At 42.6% G+C, this 20385-nt stretch overlaps 1 protein-coding gene across 7 annotated transcripts in view; it reads left to right on the top strand.

Moving 5' to 3' along the window:
• LOC112215649 (voltage-dependent L-type calcium channel subunit beta-2) overlaps positions 1-20385 on the top strand; it is a 131608-nt gene that overhangs the window by 58358 nt on the left and 52865 nt on the right. Inside the window, exon 1 of one of the 7 annotated variants that reach the window (XM_024374857.1) lies at positions 6306-6639. The exons of the other annotated variants lie outside the window; for them this stretch is intronic. Coding sequence (XP_024230625.1) covers positions 6607-6639 — 33 coding nt within the window. The 5' untranslated portion in view covers positions 6306-6606. Of the gene's footprint in view, positions 1-6305; positions 6640-20385 lie in introns of those variants that run through there. 7 annotated transcript variants of the gene reach the window in all.

Here is a 20385-nt window from a genome sequence, read left to right as displayed (position 1 = left end):
ATGAAAATACTGCCCCCTAACACCAAGAGGTTTTAATCCCAGAATGCCATTCACTGTAAGACGCAATTGAACAAAGTCAAAGATTGCTACGCCATTTGCCTGAAGAATATGAACTTAGTTTGGCCACTTTTTAGCATATTACAAATCTTCGATGCACTTGTTACAGTGTATACCAGAACTGGAGCACAAATCACAAAGCAAATAAAATGTTATCACCTCACAGATCATCACCCCAAATACCTATCCTAACCATAGCGTGAAAGCTAAACAGGGAGGAAACCATTTTAGGGGGGTTTATGGGAGGAAGTTCATTTCATTTGTGGGGGGTTTTCAAGTCCATGGGGGGTAGAAATGGGTGAAGGTATCGTGGAGGGAAATATTACTATGATGGGGGATTTATCAATAAATGGGGTGCAAATACAGGAGAAGTGTATAAACTAAATAAAACCCCTGGGAAGGGAGGGTCTGAGCTAGCAACCCTGCGATACCATAGTAACAAACTGATGCCGCGTTCAAAACAACTTTGGAAAAATAGTTTTGAGAGGTCATCCAACTCGGACTTCCAAATCCGGAACTCGGGCCTCTTTCTAGAGCTCAGACTTTCCGACCTGAAGATCACTGATCACAAGATAATTTTTCAGAGTTCCCAGTTGTCTTGAAAGCACCATAAATCAGTCGAGTGAACTATCGCTTCACCTCTTTTTTTGTAATAACATCCTTGGTCTGACAGACACTTACGTGACAACCAGATTGCATTGTATGAAGTCCACAAACATGGCGCCACTCATAGATGGCAAATAGCTTAGAATTTGCTCATCATAATCAGTACAACCTTTAAAAAAGTATCTTACACACATCATATGTGTCCATTACTATCTATGCAAGAATCTCCCTGCATGATTTGTCACCAGTACTTGAAAACGTCAATAAAACGGTAAATACTTTATGCTCCATACATGCATACGGTATGCTACAGTAGAAATGACAACATGAAATAGAGAAAATTAAGCTCTTACTGTGATAGGAAGTAGGTACACAGTTATTATTTGTTAGGAAAACAACAATGCCAGGGGGAAAATATCGTGCAAGGCCTGTTCTGCCTAGAGATGCGCAATGTATTCATACTTGATCTGGGGAAACATTGGGGAAGTGCTTGGGCTCGTGTTAAAGATATAGGTTTCTCCAGCTCAGTAAAGTTTCAAACATAAATTTTCCGTAACAGTGAAATGGGCTACTTCTTATATGAATTAATGAGGAGGCGGAACACACCTCAATTCAAACTTTTGTTAGAAAATAAAACGTGTTACTGAAGAATATAATTTGAAATTGACAAGTTTAAACATAGCCTATAGATAATTAGCAGGCAGCGTGCCTTGGTTTGATGGCAGCGCGGGTTAACAATTTCAAAAAGGCTTTACGGCGAAAGCATAAAATGCGATTATCTGAGGACAGCACCCCATCAAACAAACACATGACAATCATATTTCAACCCACCAGGCGCGACACAAAACTCAGAAATAACGATATAATTCATGCCTTACCTTTGAAGATCTTCTTCTGTTGGCACTCCAAAATGTCCCATAAACATCACAAAAGGTATTTTTGTTCGATAATGTCCTTTTTATATCCATAAAAACTCAGTTTATCTGGCGCGCATCAGTCAATAATCCACTCAGTTTCCCTCTATCAAAATGCATACAAAATGAATCCCAAATGTTACTAATAAACTTTTCCAAACAAGTCAAACAACATTTATAATCATTCCTTAGGTATCCTAATACGCAAATAAGCGATCAAATTTAAGACGGAGAATCATTATTGTCTTTCCCTGAGATTAACAAAGAACGCGCTTTCCTCCACACGCTTGGAATCACTAAAGCCAAAATGGGAGCCACCTAGAAAAACTACAATTTCCGGGTCATTTTTCTAAAAACCAGCCTGAAACTCTTTCTAAAGTCGATTGACATCTAGTGGAAGTCTTAGGAACTGCAATTTGGGAGGACTTGGGCTTATAATTAGAGTTCAAGCCATTGAAAATAGTGGTAAGCTGAAATTATTTTTTGGGGGGGATGGTTTGTCCTCGGGGTTTCGCCTGACATTTCAGTTCTGTTATACGCACAGACATAATTTTAACAGTTTTAGAAACTTTAGAGTGTTTCTATCTAAATCCACCAATTTTATGCATATCCTAGCTTCTGGGCCTGAGAAACAGGCAGTTTACTTTAGGCACGCTTTTCATCCGTACGTGAAAATACTGCCCCCTATCCTAAAGAAGTTATTAAACAAAGCTTGGATCCTTTATGTTAAAAAAAATCTGTGTGTTGCGTGTAGAATATCCTAGCCTATTCATTGATGATAGGCCCTGCTTTACTGAAGTTGCGAGACATTGCAAGCCAAGATATTGCGAGATACAGCATTCCATACAGATAGGCATAGTGCATAGTGCACAGTTCTTACTATCTGCCTGGTGGCCAACCTGCCTGTACTGTGTCCCTCCCCTCTCTCTCCGTCCCTTGCTAGCTTTATTGCACAGAGTGTAATCTTGGAGCATTTAATTTGTATAATAAGAGTGTTGGCAAGATGAACCCACCTAGGAAGAAGTGCTAGAGATTAGCGCAAACTCTCCAATAATCTAATAGAGGCCTCTTCTAGCCCATTAGAATGACACTATCGGTATTGTTGACGTTGTAAAAAGGCCCACTCTCATTTACTGGGAGTGTACAGATTTACAATGGAAGAAAACAAATAGTTCATTATGATTTATTACATCATTGTGCAATTGGTCAATTAGAGCTCTTTGAACTTGTTTGGGTGGTTAAACAAGATAGATTTGATTTTGTATGTTCAGGGTCCGTATTCACAAATCGTCACAGAGTAGGAGTTCTGATCTAGGATCAGTTTAGCTTTTTAGATAATAATGAACACAATTACACGGACAGGGGTAGTTTATTTTTGGATGGAATGGCAGCCATGTAGAGGAATGCCACAGGGCACTGCCACCCGTCCACATCATTATTTTACCCAATGAGAGCAGCCGTAATCTGAGTGGGAATGTGTGTTTTCCACTTACCACACCTCCCAGTCAGTCACCTACTCTCTCAGGATCTGTCCCAAATGGTACCCTATTCCCTATACCCTAATGCCCTGGTCAAAAGTAATGAACTGTATAGGGAATAGGCTGCCATTTCGGACACAGCCTCGGTATTGATGCAGATGTAGGCTAACTGGGACCAGTCTCCATCTATTTTACATGTACTTTACAGGATCACGTTATGCCAGTTTGTTCATGAGAGTTCATATTTTGTAAATATTCACCATGAGCGGTGTGGGGCAACCCATACTATAATGTATGCACCCACCTGGATAAAAGTGTCTGCTTTTTTCTTTCATGAGCTGTTGTGGAGAGACCTCGCTGTATGCATGTAATGCGAGTGGGCAATTGATCTATTCAAAGTTTGGCTCCACCCACACAAATTATTGATATCTGTCACGCACGCACGAACACACACACACACACAGCTCACTAGTTAGTCAATCGCAGAGAGCTCACCCACATCCTCCTAATAAAAACCCAAGAATGACTCACATACATTTTTTTCTAATAACAAAAGAGAATGTACAGAATGATCAGAATTCTTTCTCCATCACATGAAAGGCACTAAGGCAAATGTAATCCCAAATAAGATACATGTTACAGACTCTCAGATGTTTAGGGTAGGGAAATTCTTCCTAGAATCTTCCAACTGGGATTCTTCTGGAACACCTGGGAATTTGGGGTAAATTATCGGAGTGTTGTAATGCTACAGATGTTACATGAGATGAGTATGAGAATAAAGCAGTCATTCACTCCAACAACAGGAATTAGGTAGCCTAGTGGTCAGGGCGTTGGACTAGTAACCGGAAGGTTGCAAAATCGAATCCTCCGAGCTGACATGGTAAAAATCTGTCGTTCTGCCCCTGAACAAGGCAGTTAACCCACTGTTCCTAGGCCGTCATTGAAAATAAGAATTTGTTCTTAACTGACTTGCCTAGTTAAATAAAGGTAAAATAAATCAAATATGGCTAAGAGTGAGGACTCACCTCCCAGATCACACCTCCAATCTACTGTCTTCACACTATGTGTGAACAGACCTTTTACTACATCCCAAATGGCACCCTATTGTCTTTATAGTGAGTGTACTACTTTTACCAGAGCCCATAAAGTAGTGCACTACATAGGGAATAGTGTGCCATTTTGGGGGACACACATCCTGGTCCACCTGAGGGCAGATGGAGCCTAATTAGCCATGGCCCTGCTCTCCTCTCCAGCAGCAGATTCACCCTCGCTCACCCCAGATTACTATTAGTTCTGCTTGTGGGCCTTTGACCATGAGATAACTAGGGCGATATGTTGAGGTATGGCACTGTTTTAAGATAGATGTTTTTGATACAGGGCCTAAGTCTGGGGAACAGTGTCTAGTCGATGTGAGCAGACCTTTGTGTTAGTGTGCACCAGCGATTGGAGACAATATCCAATATCTTACATCGGGTATAACAGGAAGTGTTATGCCAGATATATAACCAGGTTATAAGGTCTGTTCTGTAGAGTACCTCAGGGTTTTTCCTGGCTCAAAAAGGGGCTTAGGTGGTGGTCATGGATCACTGTCCTGACAAGGCAACAGTCTCTAACACTGATCCACGTGCCCAGCACCCACTCTGGATTAGAATCCTTGTAAAGGGGTTAAAGCACACCAAACGGGGTCACATAATCTCGTAGGATTTACCCACCAAACACGTGGTTCTCTCCATGGCTTTCAAACATCTGGGCCATGCCAGGAAGCTGAGGAGGAGTGGTGTATCATGGGATTTGCTCATCTGGTGTCACACTTTTATTGATTTTTTTTTTTTTAGGTCTAGCTACACGGTCTGTAACCTGATATGATCTGTGCATACATGTGAGAAGTAAGCATATGCGACCAGGTTTTGAATGTACATGTACCCAGGAGACAGCTACCTTACCGAAGGTCCAGGGCCAGCTCCTTCTTGACCTCTTGATCGGGCCAGTTCAAGCAGTTTAATAGTTGTTCAGATGGTGACAAAACATAAATAGGAAAAATACCAAAGGAATGCCCAAACTATAGACTGAAAACTAACTAAAGGCTTCATGGCCACCAATGAAAATCATTAGCATGACAGATTTTCTCGCTGGGACACTGACTGCCAATCACCTAATTTGATTGTCAGCTATTGACTGAATACAATATTGTTTACTGACTACAATATCACCCACTCTTGTGATTCTTGCTAAATATTTCATAGGTATTTGTGTACTAGTATTGTAATGTTAGACTTTTACTGCATCGCTGGAGCTAGAAACAAGTATTTCACTTATTTCAGGGGCTCCCGAGTTGCACAGCATTCTAAGTCACTGCATCTCAGTGCTAGAGGCGTCACTACAGACCTTGGATCGATCCCAGGCTGTATCACAACCAGCCGTGACCAGGAGTCCTATAGGGCAGCGCACAATTGGCCCAGCATCGTCCGGGATAGAGGAGGGTTTGGCTGGGGTCATTGTAAAATAAGAATTTATGACTTGTTAAATCAAATGTAAAACATTATTTTTTCCTGCACCTGCTTTAATATCTGCAAATCTGTTTATAAAACAAATAAGCTTTAATTTGATAATTAAATATAAACTGAAATAGAACAATTATTAAATAGAACAATAGGATCTCTGCCTGGTTTAGGCTACATGTATGTTAGGAACATTTTGTACTCAGTTGGTGGTTGTTAGAACTATGTTTTAACTATGTTTTAACTATGATGAAAGAAAGCAAGATAGGCTATATATTATAAAAATATTTCCTCAAATTCTTTGAGAACCATCATACATTTCATTATCTTGATGATTGAAACATGTTCAAAGTACATTCGCCCCTTTTTGTGTCCTTCTCTAAATTGATCAAGCCTCTGGTAAATGGCACATTTTCAACATAGTAAAGATAATTATTTCCTGAAGTTTGGTTTCAGGAACATGTGTTGGGCCTCTACGTACATTAGGTTAAGTCTTTACCCTTCCTCTCCTAAAAGTGTAAGCCCCCGCCCCTGAACCCCCACACACACACACACACATTAAAAGCTATTGCAGCTGCTTTTGTTGCATTCTGGAATTTTCAGGCCTGCCTTGTTGGCCAGAGTTCTTACTTCCTAGCTGTGTGTGTGTGTGTGTGTGTGTGTGTGTGTGTGTGTGTGTGTGTGTGTGTGTGTGTGTGTGTGTGTGTGTGTGTGGAGGGTTTCAAGGGGCGGGGGCTTGTTTTCGGGGACTGGAGAACGGTCACAGAGCACCGAAGGAGTGTTCTCCCAGAAAGACAGGACAGGACTGGGTCATACAAGGGCTGAAACTCCCAAATCTCTGTGGTTCACTTCACTGCAGTTTGAAAGAGGAAGAGCAAGAGGCCTCTCCTCTATGTAGTTTCAGTGGGTTTTACTGAAAGGAGACAAGGAGTAGTAAGTAAGAGTTTGTCTGTCTGTGCCGGGACTGGGAGGAGATGGGCAGCAGTTGATGAGTTTTTCTTCCCGAGCTGGGCAGAGGAGAGCAGAGAAACAGCAGAGCCGGTTAGGACAGATATGTATCTCTCTGGCAGTGAGGAGTCCGACGTGGTAAGTCCTTTAAAGTATTCCCAACACAGACACGTACTGCAAACATACTTAGCCTACATTTTCTTGAATCTGCATGCTGTACAGATTCAGCAATAATGATCTTGTTCTTTCTCACTCTCCTCTCTGAACAATTGAGGAGAGTTCTGGAATCTTGGAGAGTTTTGTTTTTAGACCAAATTCCAAAGGGCGTAATGTTAGGCTTCCTATTTTGTTTCCTTAGAACTTTTCCTGGAAGCCAGTTTGTTGCGTGAGAGTGTCGCTACTCTGGCTCTTATGTAGCGTGTGCAACGGAGGTCATTTTGCGGGTAGTGGATTGTTTGGGCATCTTGTCTGGATTTGCATCTCAACGTTGCTAGCCAAAGGTGGAAAGCCGCGTCAGTTTATTAATGGCTGGTGTGAAGTTAGGAAAATAAACACCAAGGACATGCCTGGTCCTCCGGTTACAGAGACTGTTTAGTTAGTGAACGTAAAGCCTTTCAAAAAGCCCCCTTTCTTTAACCGTGGCTGTTCAGAACTCCTTGTATTTTGTTTCTCTGCCTCTGCTTCCTAGCGGTACAGTTTGTTCATCCAAGTCTGTCTCACTGTAAATATCTCCGTATCATATTCATTATAGTCTGACTGTATTTCTTTAATGGAGACTATTAAAGCAACATCTACAGTAATTCGATTTTTTTTAAACACGAACGGACCATTTCGAGGTTTACTACATAGTTTGGATTCGATGAGACTTTACTGACATCCCTTAAGTGCATGCAAGACTTCTGTAGTGAATTTCTTACACTCTAGTTCATTCAGCTAACTGTTTTTGACCCCTTAACTTGAATGGACGTCAGTTAGTCAGCTACAGTGCATTCGGAAAGTATTCAGACCCCTTAATTTTTTCCACATTTTGTTACATTACAGCCTTATTCTAAAACTGATTAAATAGTTTGTTTTCGTCATCAGTCTACACACAATACCCCATAATATCAAAGCAAAAAACAGGTTTTTAGAAATGTTTGCAAAATGTATTAAAAATAAAAACGGAAATATCACATTTACATATGTATTCAGACCCTTTACTCAGTAATTTGTTGAAGCACCTTTGGCAGCGATTACAGAGTCTTCTTCGGTATGATGCTACAAACTTGGCAAACCTGTATTTGGGGAGTTTCTCCCATTGTTCTCTGCAGATCCTCTCAAGCTCTGTCAGGTTGGATGAGGAGCATCACTGCACAGCTAATTTCAGGTCTCTCCAGAGATGTTCGATCAGGTTCAAGTCTGGGCTCTGGCTGGGCCCCTCAAGGACATTCAGAGACTTGTCCCAAAGCCACTCCTACGTTGTCTTGGCTGTATGCTTATGGTCGTTGTCCTGTTGGAAGGTGAACCTTTGTCCCAGTCTGAGGTCCTGACCGCTCTGGAGTAGGTTTTCATCAAGAATCTCTCTGTACTTTGCTCTGTTCATCTTTCCTTCGATCCGAACTAGTCTCCTAGTCCCCGCCGCTGAAAAACATGCTCAGTTTTCCCAGGCGGCCAACTCTAGGAAGAGTCTTGTTGGTTCCAAACTTCTTCCATTCAAGAATGATGTAGGCCACTGTGTTCTTGGGGGCATTCAATGCAGCAGAAATGTATTAGTACCCTTCCCCAGATCTGTGCCTCGAAACAATCCCGTGCGTGTGTGTGTGCATGTTTGTGTGTCTTAGGAATGTCTGTACATGCGTGTGCGTTGTGTATATATTAAATGGTGTTTGATGTGACTGAGTATACAGCGCTGAAAGCTGGCAGAACCCTGTGTGTTGATGACAGTCAGAAATAGACACCAAGTCAAATTTGATTTGTCACATGTGCCGAATACAACAAGAGTAGACCTTACCGTGAAATGCTTTCTTATGCGCCCTTAACCAATGTGTTTGAAAAATGTGTTTAATAAACTGAAGGATAAATAGTAACACAGTAAAACAACAATAATGAGGCTATATACAGGGGGTACCCGTTTCGAGTCAATGTGTAGGGGTACGGGTTAGTCGAGGTAGTTGAGGTAATATGTACATGTAGCTAGGGGTATAGTGACTATGCAGAGGTAATAAACAGAGAGTAGCCGCAACGTATGTGAAGAGTGTGAAGGAATGTGAATGTGTGTGTGTGTGTGTGTGTGGGGTCATGTCACATACACACACTGCCATCATGCGTTATCCTCTAATAACCCATCTTACTACAAAGAGTAGCCTCACATAAGATATTTATGCATCCCAAATGTCTGCCTATTCCCTATTTAGTGCACTACATTTTACCAGAGCCCTATGGGCTCACAATATAGGGAATAGGGTGCCATTTGGGATGCTGTCATCAACTTCTGCACTCCTAATTAACTCTGTCCATGTGAAAGGTTGGCGTTATAAAGGGCATTACTGACACTGGATCATCACTTAAAATCTATTACCTTTCTGTGCTACTTTATTTTGTGTCTGTGTCTGTGCCTCTGTCTCTGTCTGTCCTTATGAGTCTGGGAGTCTGTCTGTGGCAGATGCTGTTGTCTATCTTCCTGCTCCCTAGTTGACTCTTTGGGGTGTAAGAGAGAGCTGGAGACAGACAGGGGAGTACCTGAACAGCTGTCTCTTCCCAATCTGCTGCTGTTTGCTGTTCCAGTCAAACTGGCCTGCAAATACCAATGACACACATATTTTATAAATGTAGATGGGGGGGGCAGATGAGAGAGAAATAGCAGAGAAAGTGAGTGGTGGAATGGGGATCGAACCGATGCCTCCATGGGGAATATGTGTTCTGGGGACGTATCGCGTCAAATCAGCCATTAAAGTCCATTGCGCGCATGATACCGCTGTCGAGCAAGGTGAAGCGAACACATAGTCGAGAGGGCAGAGGATGTGTCCCACGACGAAACTTAGTCGAGATAGAAGAGCTTGTCCCGTGAGCAGAACATAAAAAAGTCAATGAAAAAATATACAACTGCAAGCCAAGAAACATGGTTCAAATGTGTAAGAAAATAAATGTGAAAGCATCAAATTTATACCAGCATGCCTCGCCATAGGATTTGTCTACTTTTCACTCTTAATTTCTCAAGTTGCTCTCTCTCAAGTCTTGGCACCTTTGAGTCTCTTTTTTCTCGATTGGATTTCAGGTTGGTGGGGGTCGGGCTTAGAGGCCGGTGTGTGTCTAGAAACCTTACATTAGTCATTTTCACTGCAGTGATGGACGAACTAACAAATGCTTGCACATGGCCAGGATGTGGACTAGATAGCATACTGCTTTTGTTAGATTAGACTTTTCGTAGCAGGTTAGGAGAACCTATGCAGCAGGTAAGGATAATTAATGTTGCAGGTTAGGAGAATTAGGTTATTGTTAGGTAAAGGGTTAGGGTTAGAGTGAGCTAAAATGAAAAAAGGAACCTTAAGACGTTCATTTGACAAGCTGTATCCCTTCTAGCCATGACCGTTGGCCAATCCAGTGTTGTATCGTGTGATTGGTTGAGTCTTCTTGGGTGCATGACATTAAACAGATGTGCTTCTGAGTTGTCTGTTTAGCTTGCTAGCCAGCTTGAACAGTAAGCACCGAGCGACATGGGAAACCCAGCTTTAACTTCATACATAAGCATACATTAATTAGCTATACTATACCTTGAGGTGAGTGGAATCTACTTGCTAAAGTAAGCTAGCAATGTAATTGCTTGCTAGCAAGCAAGGTTTGTCTGTAAGACGAAAAGCGGACAGTCGCGCCTCAGGTAGGCTGGACACCTCACATTTTTAACAATGTTTTTTTTCGGATAAAAACTAGTTCATTGCATCCACCGTGGAGCCCAGTTTCATAATATTACCATATGTCCCAGCTACTTGCTGTAGTTTTGAAGTAATCACGATAAAAGGGGCCCTTATTTTAGGGCATTTTTCACCCTGCCAGCTCCTATTAGTTTTATTGAGCACTGTGGCACTAACTCGCCTTCCGAACATTCTATTCCCAGCTTATTGTTCTACGTCACAATGCCTGCTTTGCTATTATTGGCAATGAGACCTGCCCACGTTGTTTGTAGATAAAATATAAACAACAAAAAATTACTCCTGACGTCGTCCCGTTGTTCCCTTTAAGGAAATATAGGTATGTCTATCTATTTCGGCAAATATCTCACAATGTGTATATTTAGATTTTGTTTTAAATTGGACACCATTTTAAATCATGAGAATCTCCTCTTTCTAATTATGTAAGTCTGGGCAGTGTATTCCATTCTCATCAAACACTAGCCACAAATTACCTTTTGCCCTTAGAACACTGCGCTCCACTCATTGTTTGCCTATGGCGAGGCATGCTGGTATAAATCGTCAAATATCTCGCAATGTGTACATTTAGATTTTTTTCGAGTCGGACACCATTTTAATCATGAGAATCTCCTCTTTCTAATTATGTAAGCCTGGGCAGTGTATTACGTTGTCATCAAACGCTAGACCAGAAATGGTCAGAAGTTGCCATTCCTACTTCCTCGTTATGCAGACATAAGCACACTTGGCACCATCGAGGTGCTGATGTTGACTTTCTACACAAGTTGTTATTTTTCAGTTTCGTCCTAAGAACAGAATGTAGTGGTAAAATAAAAAGGGATACCTTTTTGGTGCCATTTAGGCTAAATGGAATTCTAAGCTTCACTCCAGTCAAAACAGGCTTTAAAGGGTGCGTGCTGGTGGCAGGGAAGTCCGGCGCAGGAGAGTGAACTTGGTATAAACGGAGCAGTTTAATGAATATACAAAAACTCAGAAAACCAAAATATACCAAATAAAATAAGAGGGTGCAAAACCCGTCGCACACCTGAACATAACTTGCACCAATACATACAACAATCAATCACTGACAAGGAAATGAGGGGAAACAGAGGGATAAATACACAACATGTAATTCATGGGATTGTGGAACCAGGTGTGATGGAAGACAAGACAATAACAATGGAAAATGAAAAATGGATCAGCGATGGCTAGAAGGTCGGTGACGTAGACCGCCGAACACCGCCCGAACAAGGAGAGGGACCGACTTCGGCTGAAGTCGTGACACAGGCTCTGTGAACGTTTGACTCCATTCATATGCTATAGGCTTGCGCTAGTGTTCCAGCTAGCCAACGTTCTTTTGCTATTTTTCAACCTTGGGTGAATTCTGACTCGTTCTTATTGTCCAGCCTACCTCTAGCTAAGTAACACCATAGTCCACCAGTAGCTAATTGTTTTTCTTCACCTTTTCATAAAGTGCCTGATATGTATTTGATTGATATGAGGGAGTTAACACCAGGTTATTAAATAATAGATGGAGTATGGACATAATGTGGCTGTGATCTAACAAGTTCATTCATCCTGCTGTACACTAGCTACTGGACATCATTTTACATAGCTGAATATAATGACTCCATTGTTAGGAATAACATGTGGGTACACAACAGTGTCTCCGTTGCAGTTATTTCCACCACGCCCAAAACAATATTTCTGCCAGGTGCGCTTTGAAGCTGCAAGAACAGTCCACATGTACTTTTCCTCTGCAAGCAAAACTATTAATGACTAGAAAAACCAGACAACCCCATAGTAGAATAGTTGATCAATTTACCTAGTCGGCTTGTTGTTGTGCGTTCTAAGCGAGACAAATATTCCTCTTAAGGCGTATTCATGTTGTGAGTGTCATACTAGGGAGGCAAACATGCATTCTGGACTGCCAGTGTTGCTAGCAGCATCACGTCTGTACAGTTTTTGGTTTTGGTTCATCAAAAACCTTCTTCAACCTTGTTTCTTCCTCAGTTGGTGCAGGCACATTTTGTGTTTAGCTTGTTCCTGTCCCTGCTTTTAATTCGCAGGCGCTGCCATCTTTTTCTATGTGCAAATCTAAAGGATCTTCCCCAAACTTGAAGCTCACGCACTGCGTATGTTTGCCAGTTAGGCTCTTACACCCCTTGTAAAGTGGATTAATGTGCTTCATTTTAAGACGTTATTTGATTTGAATACCCAAAATGCACATCTGTAAATGGTCTCAGTTCTCATGAATCATGGCAATGTGATTGCAAAGAGGACTGAGACCTCAATAGAGGTGAAATAAACCAGCAAGAGGTTTGAGTCCTCATTCAAAGGCAAGGGCAGTGTGAATGCAAAGAGAACAAAGTTATTTCGCTTTTATTTACCCTAGGGTTTACTTTAAAGAGGACTGATATGGGTTCTTTTAAAGAGGGCTATACAGTGAGGGAAAAAAGTATTTGATCCCCTGCTGATTTTGTATGTTTGCACACTGACAAAGAAATGTTCGGTCTATAATTTTAATGGTAGGTTTATTTGAACAGTGAGAGACAGAATAACAACAACAAAAATCCAGAAAAACGCATGTCAAAAATGTTATAAATTGATTTGCATTTTAATGAGGGAAATAAGTATTTGACACCTCTGCAAAACATGACTTAGTACTTGGTGGCAAAACCCTTGTTGGCAATCACAGAGGTCAGACGTTTCTTGTAGTTGGCCACCAGGTTGGCACACATCTCAGGAGGGATTTTGTCCCACTCCCCTTTGCAGATCTTCTCCAAGTCATTAAGGTTTCGAGGCTGACGTTTGGCAACTCGAACCTTCAGCTCCCTCCAGATTTTCTATGGGATTAAGATCTGGAGACTGGCTAGGCCACTCCAGGACCTTAATGTGCTTCTTCTTGAGCCACTCCTTTGTTGCCTTGGCCGTGTGTTTGGGGTCATTGTCATGCTGGAATACCCATCCACGAACCATTTTCAATGTCCTGGCTGAGGGAAGGACGTTCTCACCCAAGATTTGACGGTACATGGCCCCGTCTATCGTCCCTTTGATGCGGTGAAGTTTTCCTGTCCCCTTAGCAGAACAACACCCCCAAAGCATAATGTTTCCACCTCCATGTTTGACGGTGGGGATGGTGTTCTTGGGGTCATAGGCAGCATTGCTCCTCCTCCAAACACAGCGAGTTGAGTTGATGCCAAAGAGCTCCATTTTGGTCTCATCTGACCACAACACTTTCACCCAGTTGTCCTCTGAATCATTCAGATGTTCATTGGCAAACTTCAGACGGACATGTATATGTGCTTTCTTATAGCAGGGGGACCTTGCGGGCGCTGCAGGATTTCAGTCCTTCACGGCGTAGTGTGTTACCAATTGTTTTCTTGGTGACTATGGACCCAGCTGCCTTGAGATCATTGACAAGATCCTCCTGTGTAGTTCTGGGCTGATTCCTCACCGATCTCATGATCATTGCAACTCCACGAGGTGAGATCTTGCATGGAGCCCCAGGCCGAGGAAGATTGACAGTTCTTTTGGGTTTCTTCCATTTGCGAATAACTGTTGTCACCTTCTCACCAAGCTGCTTGGCAATGGTCTTGTAGCCCATTCCAGCCTTGTGTAGGTCTACAATCTTGTCCCTGATATCCTTGGAGAGCTCTTTGGTCTTGGCCATGGTGGAGAGTTTGGAATCTGATCGATTGATTGCTTCTGTGGACAGGTATCTTTTATACAGGTAACAAACTGAGATTAGGAGCACTCCCTTCAAGAGTGTGCTCCTAATCTCAGCTCATTACCTGTATAAAAGACACCTGGGAGCCAGAAATCTTTCTGATTGAGAGGGGGTCAAATACTTATTTCCCTCATTAAAATGCAAATCAATTTATAACATTTTTGACATGCGTTTTTCTGGATTTTTTTGTTGTTATTCTGTCTCTCACTGTTCAAATAAACCTACCAATAAAATTATAGACTGATCATTTCTTTGTCAGTGGGCAAACGTGCAAAATCAGCAGGGGATCAAATACTTTTTTCCCTCACTGTATGTGAAAACACCCTCAGACTTGCTTTCAATGAGAATGTCATATCTTTAACATACGTTTTATATGTGAATTTGGTCGGGTTGCCCAAAAAGTAACATTTTGCAGCTTTAATAACTGGGAGCATAGAAATTGCGCACATAAACATGCTTTCAATACCAATGACCGATCTATAAACACATATTTCTATGTGAATTTGGTCAGGTCGCCCAAAAAGTTACAAATTGTTTATACAAGTTTTTTTGGGAGATAAAATATATCAACACTGGACATGCTAACTAGTTAAAATACCCCATTGGGGATCTCGCTAATGATGAGCACAATGGTAAAGGCAGGTAGGCAACCCCATACTCCAGCCTAGTTATTTATAGCCACTATACTGCATCAGATGGGCTGCAGGTGATTATACTTATTGCTAATAGCACACCTATCGGCAAATATTTTTCCCCATTAATTTTGTAATGAACAGATAGAGACTAAAAATAGACTGGGTTCAATTGGAGTTGAAAGGTTTTAACATCTTAGTGTTGCATTCAAGGTTACGATCCATTTTAAGACTGCAGCTGGATTAAAAGAGGAATACGTGTCCAACTATGGATAATCGTTTAGCCAAATAAGTGATAATACTGTATACAAGCTGTATTAGTCCACGCCACTCGTCAGTCAGTATGGCTCAGTATTGAACAGCCTGCTGTCATTTAATGCCCGACCCTCATCGTGGAGAGCTATCCTCCTATTAGTTTTCACTTCATCCCTTACCTAATCTACTTGTGCACATTCAGTATAGAACCATCCTCTATGTAGAACCATATTGCTAACCAAAAAGACAGCAGGTGGTCAAAGTCAATAACATGGCATCCTCTCTACGTGACAAATGTCCTCATAACAATGCCTCCACACAGCATCAAAGCAATTAGAGGAACTCAGTACCACCAATGATTAAGTTACAGGGGAGATTGATAGAAGTTATGAATACCTGCAGAAAGCCCACAGAGGGCTGTGCATAGAAGAGACCCAAGGTACTTGAAACAGAATGGACTCCTGTATCTCCTCTCTCTGTCAGCTAAGCAGAGAACAACTTCCTCACCACTTAGAAGATGGTTAGAGGTCATCCTCTTTCATTGTAACTGCCTGAGTATTTTATTTAACTAGGCAAGTCAGTTAAGAACAAATTCTTATTTTCAATGACAGCCAAACCTTAACCCGGACGACACTGGGCCAATTGTGCGCCGCCCTATGGGACTCCCAACCGCAGCCGGTTGTGATCCTGCCTGGAATCGAACCAGGGTCTGTAGTGACGCCTCCAACACAGAGATGCAGTGCCTTAGACCGCTGCGCCACTCGGGAGCCCCTAAAAAGTAATCAAATCTGTATTTCAAATAGACTATCTCAAAGTATGCCATTAGTGGTTTACAATATTGGCTATTTAGTTCGTAGTTTGATCTCTCTTGGCTCCCCCTCACCCCATCTCAATCAAGGGCATCTTCCCCAGTGAAAGCCTTCCCTGTCTGTCCTCCCCCTGCCTCTCACTCCTTCGCCACTCCCTCCCAGTCATGCTGGTCTTCCAAGTCCCCCATCTCTACTAACCCCTCATTAACTTAGCTAGCAAGCTACAGTTCCCTTGGTTAAACCATACTAGTAACTATTATGTGGTTAAACGTGCTAGCTCACACTAACCTAGCTTGCTTAATCAATAGCCTGCTCTGATAACTACCGTATTTGTCCCTGTAAAACAACACATACAATAAAACAGTGTTGTTACAACACACATGGCTGATATGGACACGTATTACATGACAGTGTTGTTACAACACACATGGCTGATATGGACACGTATTACATGACAGTGTTGTTACAACACACATGGCTGATATGGACACGTATTACATGACAGTGTTGTTACAACACACATGGCTGATATGGACACGTATTACATGACAGTGTTGTTACAACACACATGGCTGATATGGACACGTATTACATGACAGTGTTGTTACAACCCACATGGCTGCGTGGGAGCAGAATGGGCCTAAACAGCAATAGTACAGAGTGTATTTCACACTGTGGGACTGCTAAGACACTCACAGTACTGGCAGTCATTCTAATGGTCCTGGTGTTCTGGTGTTGTCTGCTACTCTAGTGAGGATGGACAGGGAAGGACTGGGACCAGAAAACAGCCCAGGCCCATATTTTTTACTCTCTCAGGGGGCCTCGAGAGGGGGCCTGTTTGCTAGTCCCAGTCCTTCCCTGTCCATCCTTGCTAGAGATCATTCTTCACAAAGGCACACATTTAGACAGGCCCACTGGGCTAAAGATGGAGCAGCCCATCCGACATTTGCCCAGGCTGCACTTTGCCCAATCTGTTTCTGAGGATGGAACTTGAGGTCTCAGCAGAGTGAGTCCTCTCATAACCAGCCCAGCGCTCATCAATCATCCACAGGTACCGCTTGCCCCCTAAAACCCAGCTCTTGCCACAATATTGATGATGCAAGCAACGAGTGCGACACACCCCCAGTGCGACACACCCCCATGGCCCTCCCGTCTCTCCCTAACCGTATTCCCTTCATCAAACCATATCCCTTCATCAGCTCCCTGCCTATTAAGGTTTGATTATTCCCTCTGTGCTTTCTGTAGTGCTGTGTTCCTACATGGTCCAGTGTGCTTCGAAGCCGGCCTTAACCATCCTGGGTTGTGACTGATATGGCGGAGTATATTCCCTACATAGTGCACTACTTTATACCAGGGGAAGGCACCCTACTGCCTATATAGTGCACTACTTTTGACCAGGGGATGGCACCCTACTGCCTATATAGTGCAACACTTTTGACCAGGGGATGGTACCCTACTGCCTATACAGTGCACTACTTTTGACCAGGGGATGGCACCCTACTGCCTATATAGTGCACTACTTTTGACCAGGGGATGGCACCCTACTGCCTATATAGTGCAACACTTTTGACCAGGGGATGGCACCCTACTGCCTATATAGTGCACTACTTTTGACCAGGGGATGGCACCCTACTGCCTATATAGTGCAACACTTTTGACCAGGGGATGGCACCCTACTGCCTATATAGTGCACTACTTTTGACCAGGGGATGGCACCCTACTGCCTATATAGTGCACTACTTTTGACCAGGGGATGGCACCCTACTGCCTATATAGTGCAACACTTTTGACCAGGGGATGGCACCCTACTGCCTATATAGTGCACTGCTTTTGACCGAGCCCTATGCACCACATAGAGAATAGGGTGCTATTTGAGACACAGTCCTGCTACCTGAGACAGTGTGGTTTTATCGAAAGCCGGAGATACCCAACACCTGGATGGGATGATGCACTTATTTAAGAGGAAATCGCTTGGCACGTGGAATGCTGGGTAAACACATTCCCCTGTTCCTCCCTGTTCCCTGAGTTTCACCTTGATGTCCAAGCAGCCATTCCTGCTCCCCACGCCAGAGAAGCCATTACTTCAGTACTGACCGATCTCTCCCAGCGCACACACACTTCGACATACATATGGGATTATGGCAACGCGCACATATTCATTCACTCATTCTATCAATCTCTCAATTACCCGCTCACACTTTCTTTTTTTTCTCTCCCTTTTGTCTCTCCTTTGCTCTCCCTCTCTCACACACACACACACACCCTTTTTCTCTGCTTCCGTTCGTCATTGTCAGTTCGAGTGGGAAGCAGTGGCAGGAGTCAAACATGTTCTAACAGTGCATCCGTTGTCATGTCTTTTTTGGTGTGCCATTGTCTCTGTGCAGTAGAAGGAGAAAGCAGTCATAGTGTGTCGGATGATGATTTGATAGACTTTCTGTTCCTGTCAGTGATGTGACATTTACAGGCAGATGGCTGTGAAGCAGCAACCTTTTGTTCCAGCTAAAGAATGAACACAGTTACAGCATGAGTCACAAACAACTCTGTACGTCCCAAAATGGCACCCTATTCCTTGTATAGTGCACTACTTTTGACCAGGATCTTGTTCAAATGTAGTGCACTATGTAGGGAATATGGTTCCATTTGGGATGCTAACCTGTATTCCTGAATGTCAACACTGCAGTCTGTCACAGGAGACTAGAAAAAAAAGCAACAATCCAAAATACGGAAATCTGATGGTCCAGGAAAAGATATGTACCGAGATAAAGTTCTTGGAATAGGATTTTTATTTTTATTTTTTTACCCCTTTTTCTCCCCAATTTCTTGGTATCCAATTGGGAGTTACAGTCTGGTGTCATCGCTGCAACTCCTGTACGGACTCGGGAGAGGCGACGGTCGAGAGCCATGCGTCCTCCGAAACACGACCCAGCCAAGCCGCACTGCTTCTTGACACAATGCCCGCTTAACCCGGAAGCCAGCCGCACCAATGTGTCGGAGGAAACACCGTGCACCTGGCGACCATGTCAGCGTGCACTGCACCCGGCCCGCCACTGGAGTCGCTAGAGCCCGATGGGACAAGGACATCCCTGCCGACACTGGGCCAATTGTGTGCCGTCCCATGGGTCTCCCGGTCACGGCCGGCTGCGGCAGAGCCTGAATCTAAGGATTCATGGACAGTTTTTTTAGAGGATATAAAATTGGCAGATCAAATTTAAATATTTAAAATACAATTACCCGCATCATTTCTAATCACCTTTTTAAAATATATTTATACAGTTGAAGTCGGAAGTTTACATACACTTAGGTTGGAGTCATTAAAACTCATTTTTCAACCACTCCACAAATTTCTTGTTTACAAACTATAGTTTTGGCAAGTTGGTTAGGACATCTACTATTTGCATGACACAAGTCATTTTTCCAACAATTGTTTACAGACAGATTATTTCATTTATAATTCACTGTATCACAATTCCAGCGGGTCAGAAGTTTACAAACACTAAGTTGACTGTGCCTTTAAACAGCTTGGAAAATTCCATAATTTGAGTCAATTGGAGAATACCTGTGGATGTACCTGTGGCCTATTTGGGGGCAGAACTGAAAAAGCTTGTGCGAGCAAGGAGGCCTACAAACCTGACTCAGTTACACCAGCTCTGTCAGGAGGAATGGGCCAAAATTCACTCAACTTATTGTGGGAAGCTTGTGGAAGGCTACACGAAATGTTTGACCCACGTTAAACAATTGAAAGGCAATGCTACCAAATACTAATTGAGTGTATGTAAACTTCTGACTCACTTGGACTGTGATGAAAGAAATAAAAGCGGAAATAAATGATTCTTTCTACTATTATTCTGACATTTCACATTCTTAAAATAAAAGTGGTAATCCTAACTGACCTATGACAGGGAATTTTAACTAGGATTAAATGTCAGGAATTGTGAAAAACTGAGTTTAAATGTATTTGGCTAAGGTGTATGTAAACTGCCGACTTCAACTGTACATATATATATATACAGTATATATATATACAGTATAGATATATACAGTATATATATACCAGGGCAGCTCTAGCAGGGCAGAAATGTGACAAACGGTGGCATCATATGACGGTGGCACGTTGAAAGTCAATGAGCTCTTCAGTAAGGCCATTCTACTGCCAATGTTTGTCTATGGAGATTGCATGGCTGTGTGCTCGATTTTATACACCTGTCAGCAACAGGTGTGTCTGAAATAGCCAAATCCACTAATTTGAAGGGGTGTCCACTTACTTTTGTATTTATAGAGTATATATTTTGGTGGAGGAGGAATAATGGTCTGGGGTTGTTGTTCATGGTTCGGCCTAGTCCCCTTAGTTCCAGTGAAGGGAAATCTTAATGCTACAACACACAATGACATTCTAAACGATTCTTTGCTTCCAACTTTGTGGTAACAGTTTGGGTAGGCCCTTTCCTGTTTCAGCATGCCAATGCACAAAGCGAGGTCCATAAATAAATGGTTTGTCGAGATCGGTGTGAAAGAACTTGACTGGCCTGCACAGAGCCCTGACCTCAACACAATCGAACACCTTTGGGAAGAATTGGAAT

This window comes from Oncorhynchus tshawytscha, linkage group LG16 (assembly GCF_018296145.1).
Source record: "Oncorhynchus tshawytscha isolate Ot180627B linkage group LG16, Otsh_v2.0, whole genome shotgun sequence".
Lineage (NCBI taxonomy): Eukaryota > Metazoa > Chordata > Actinopteri > Salmoniformes > Salmonidae > Oncorhynchus > Oncorhynchus tshawytscha.
The sequence above is the reverse complement of the archived record's forward strand: the minus strand, read 5'-3'. Positions and strand labels throughout refer to the sequence as shown.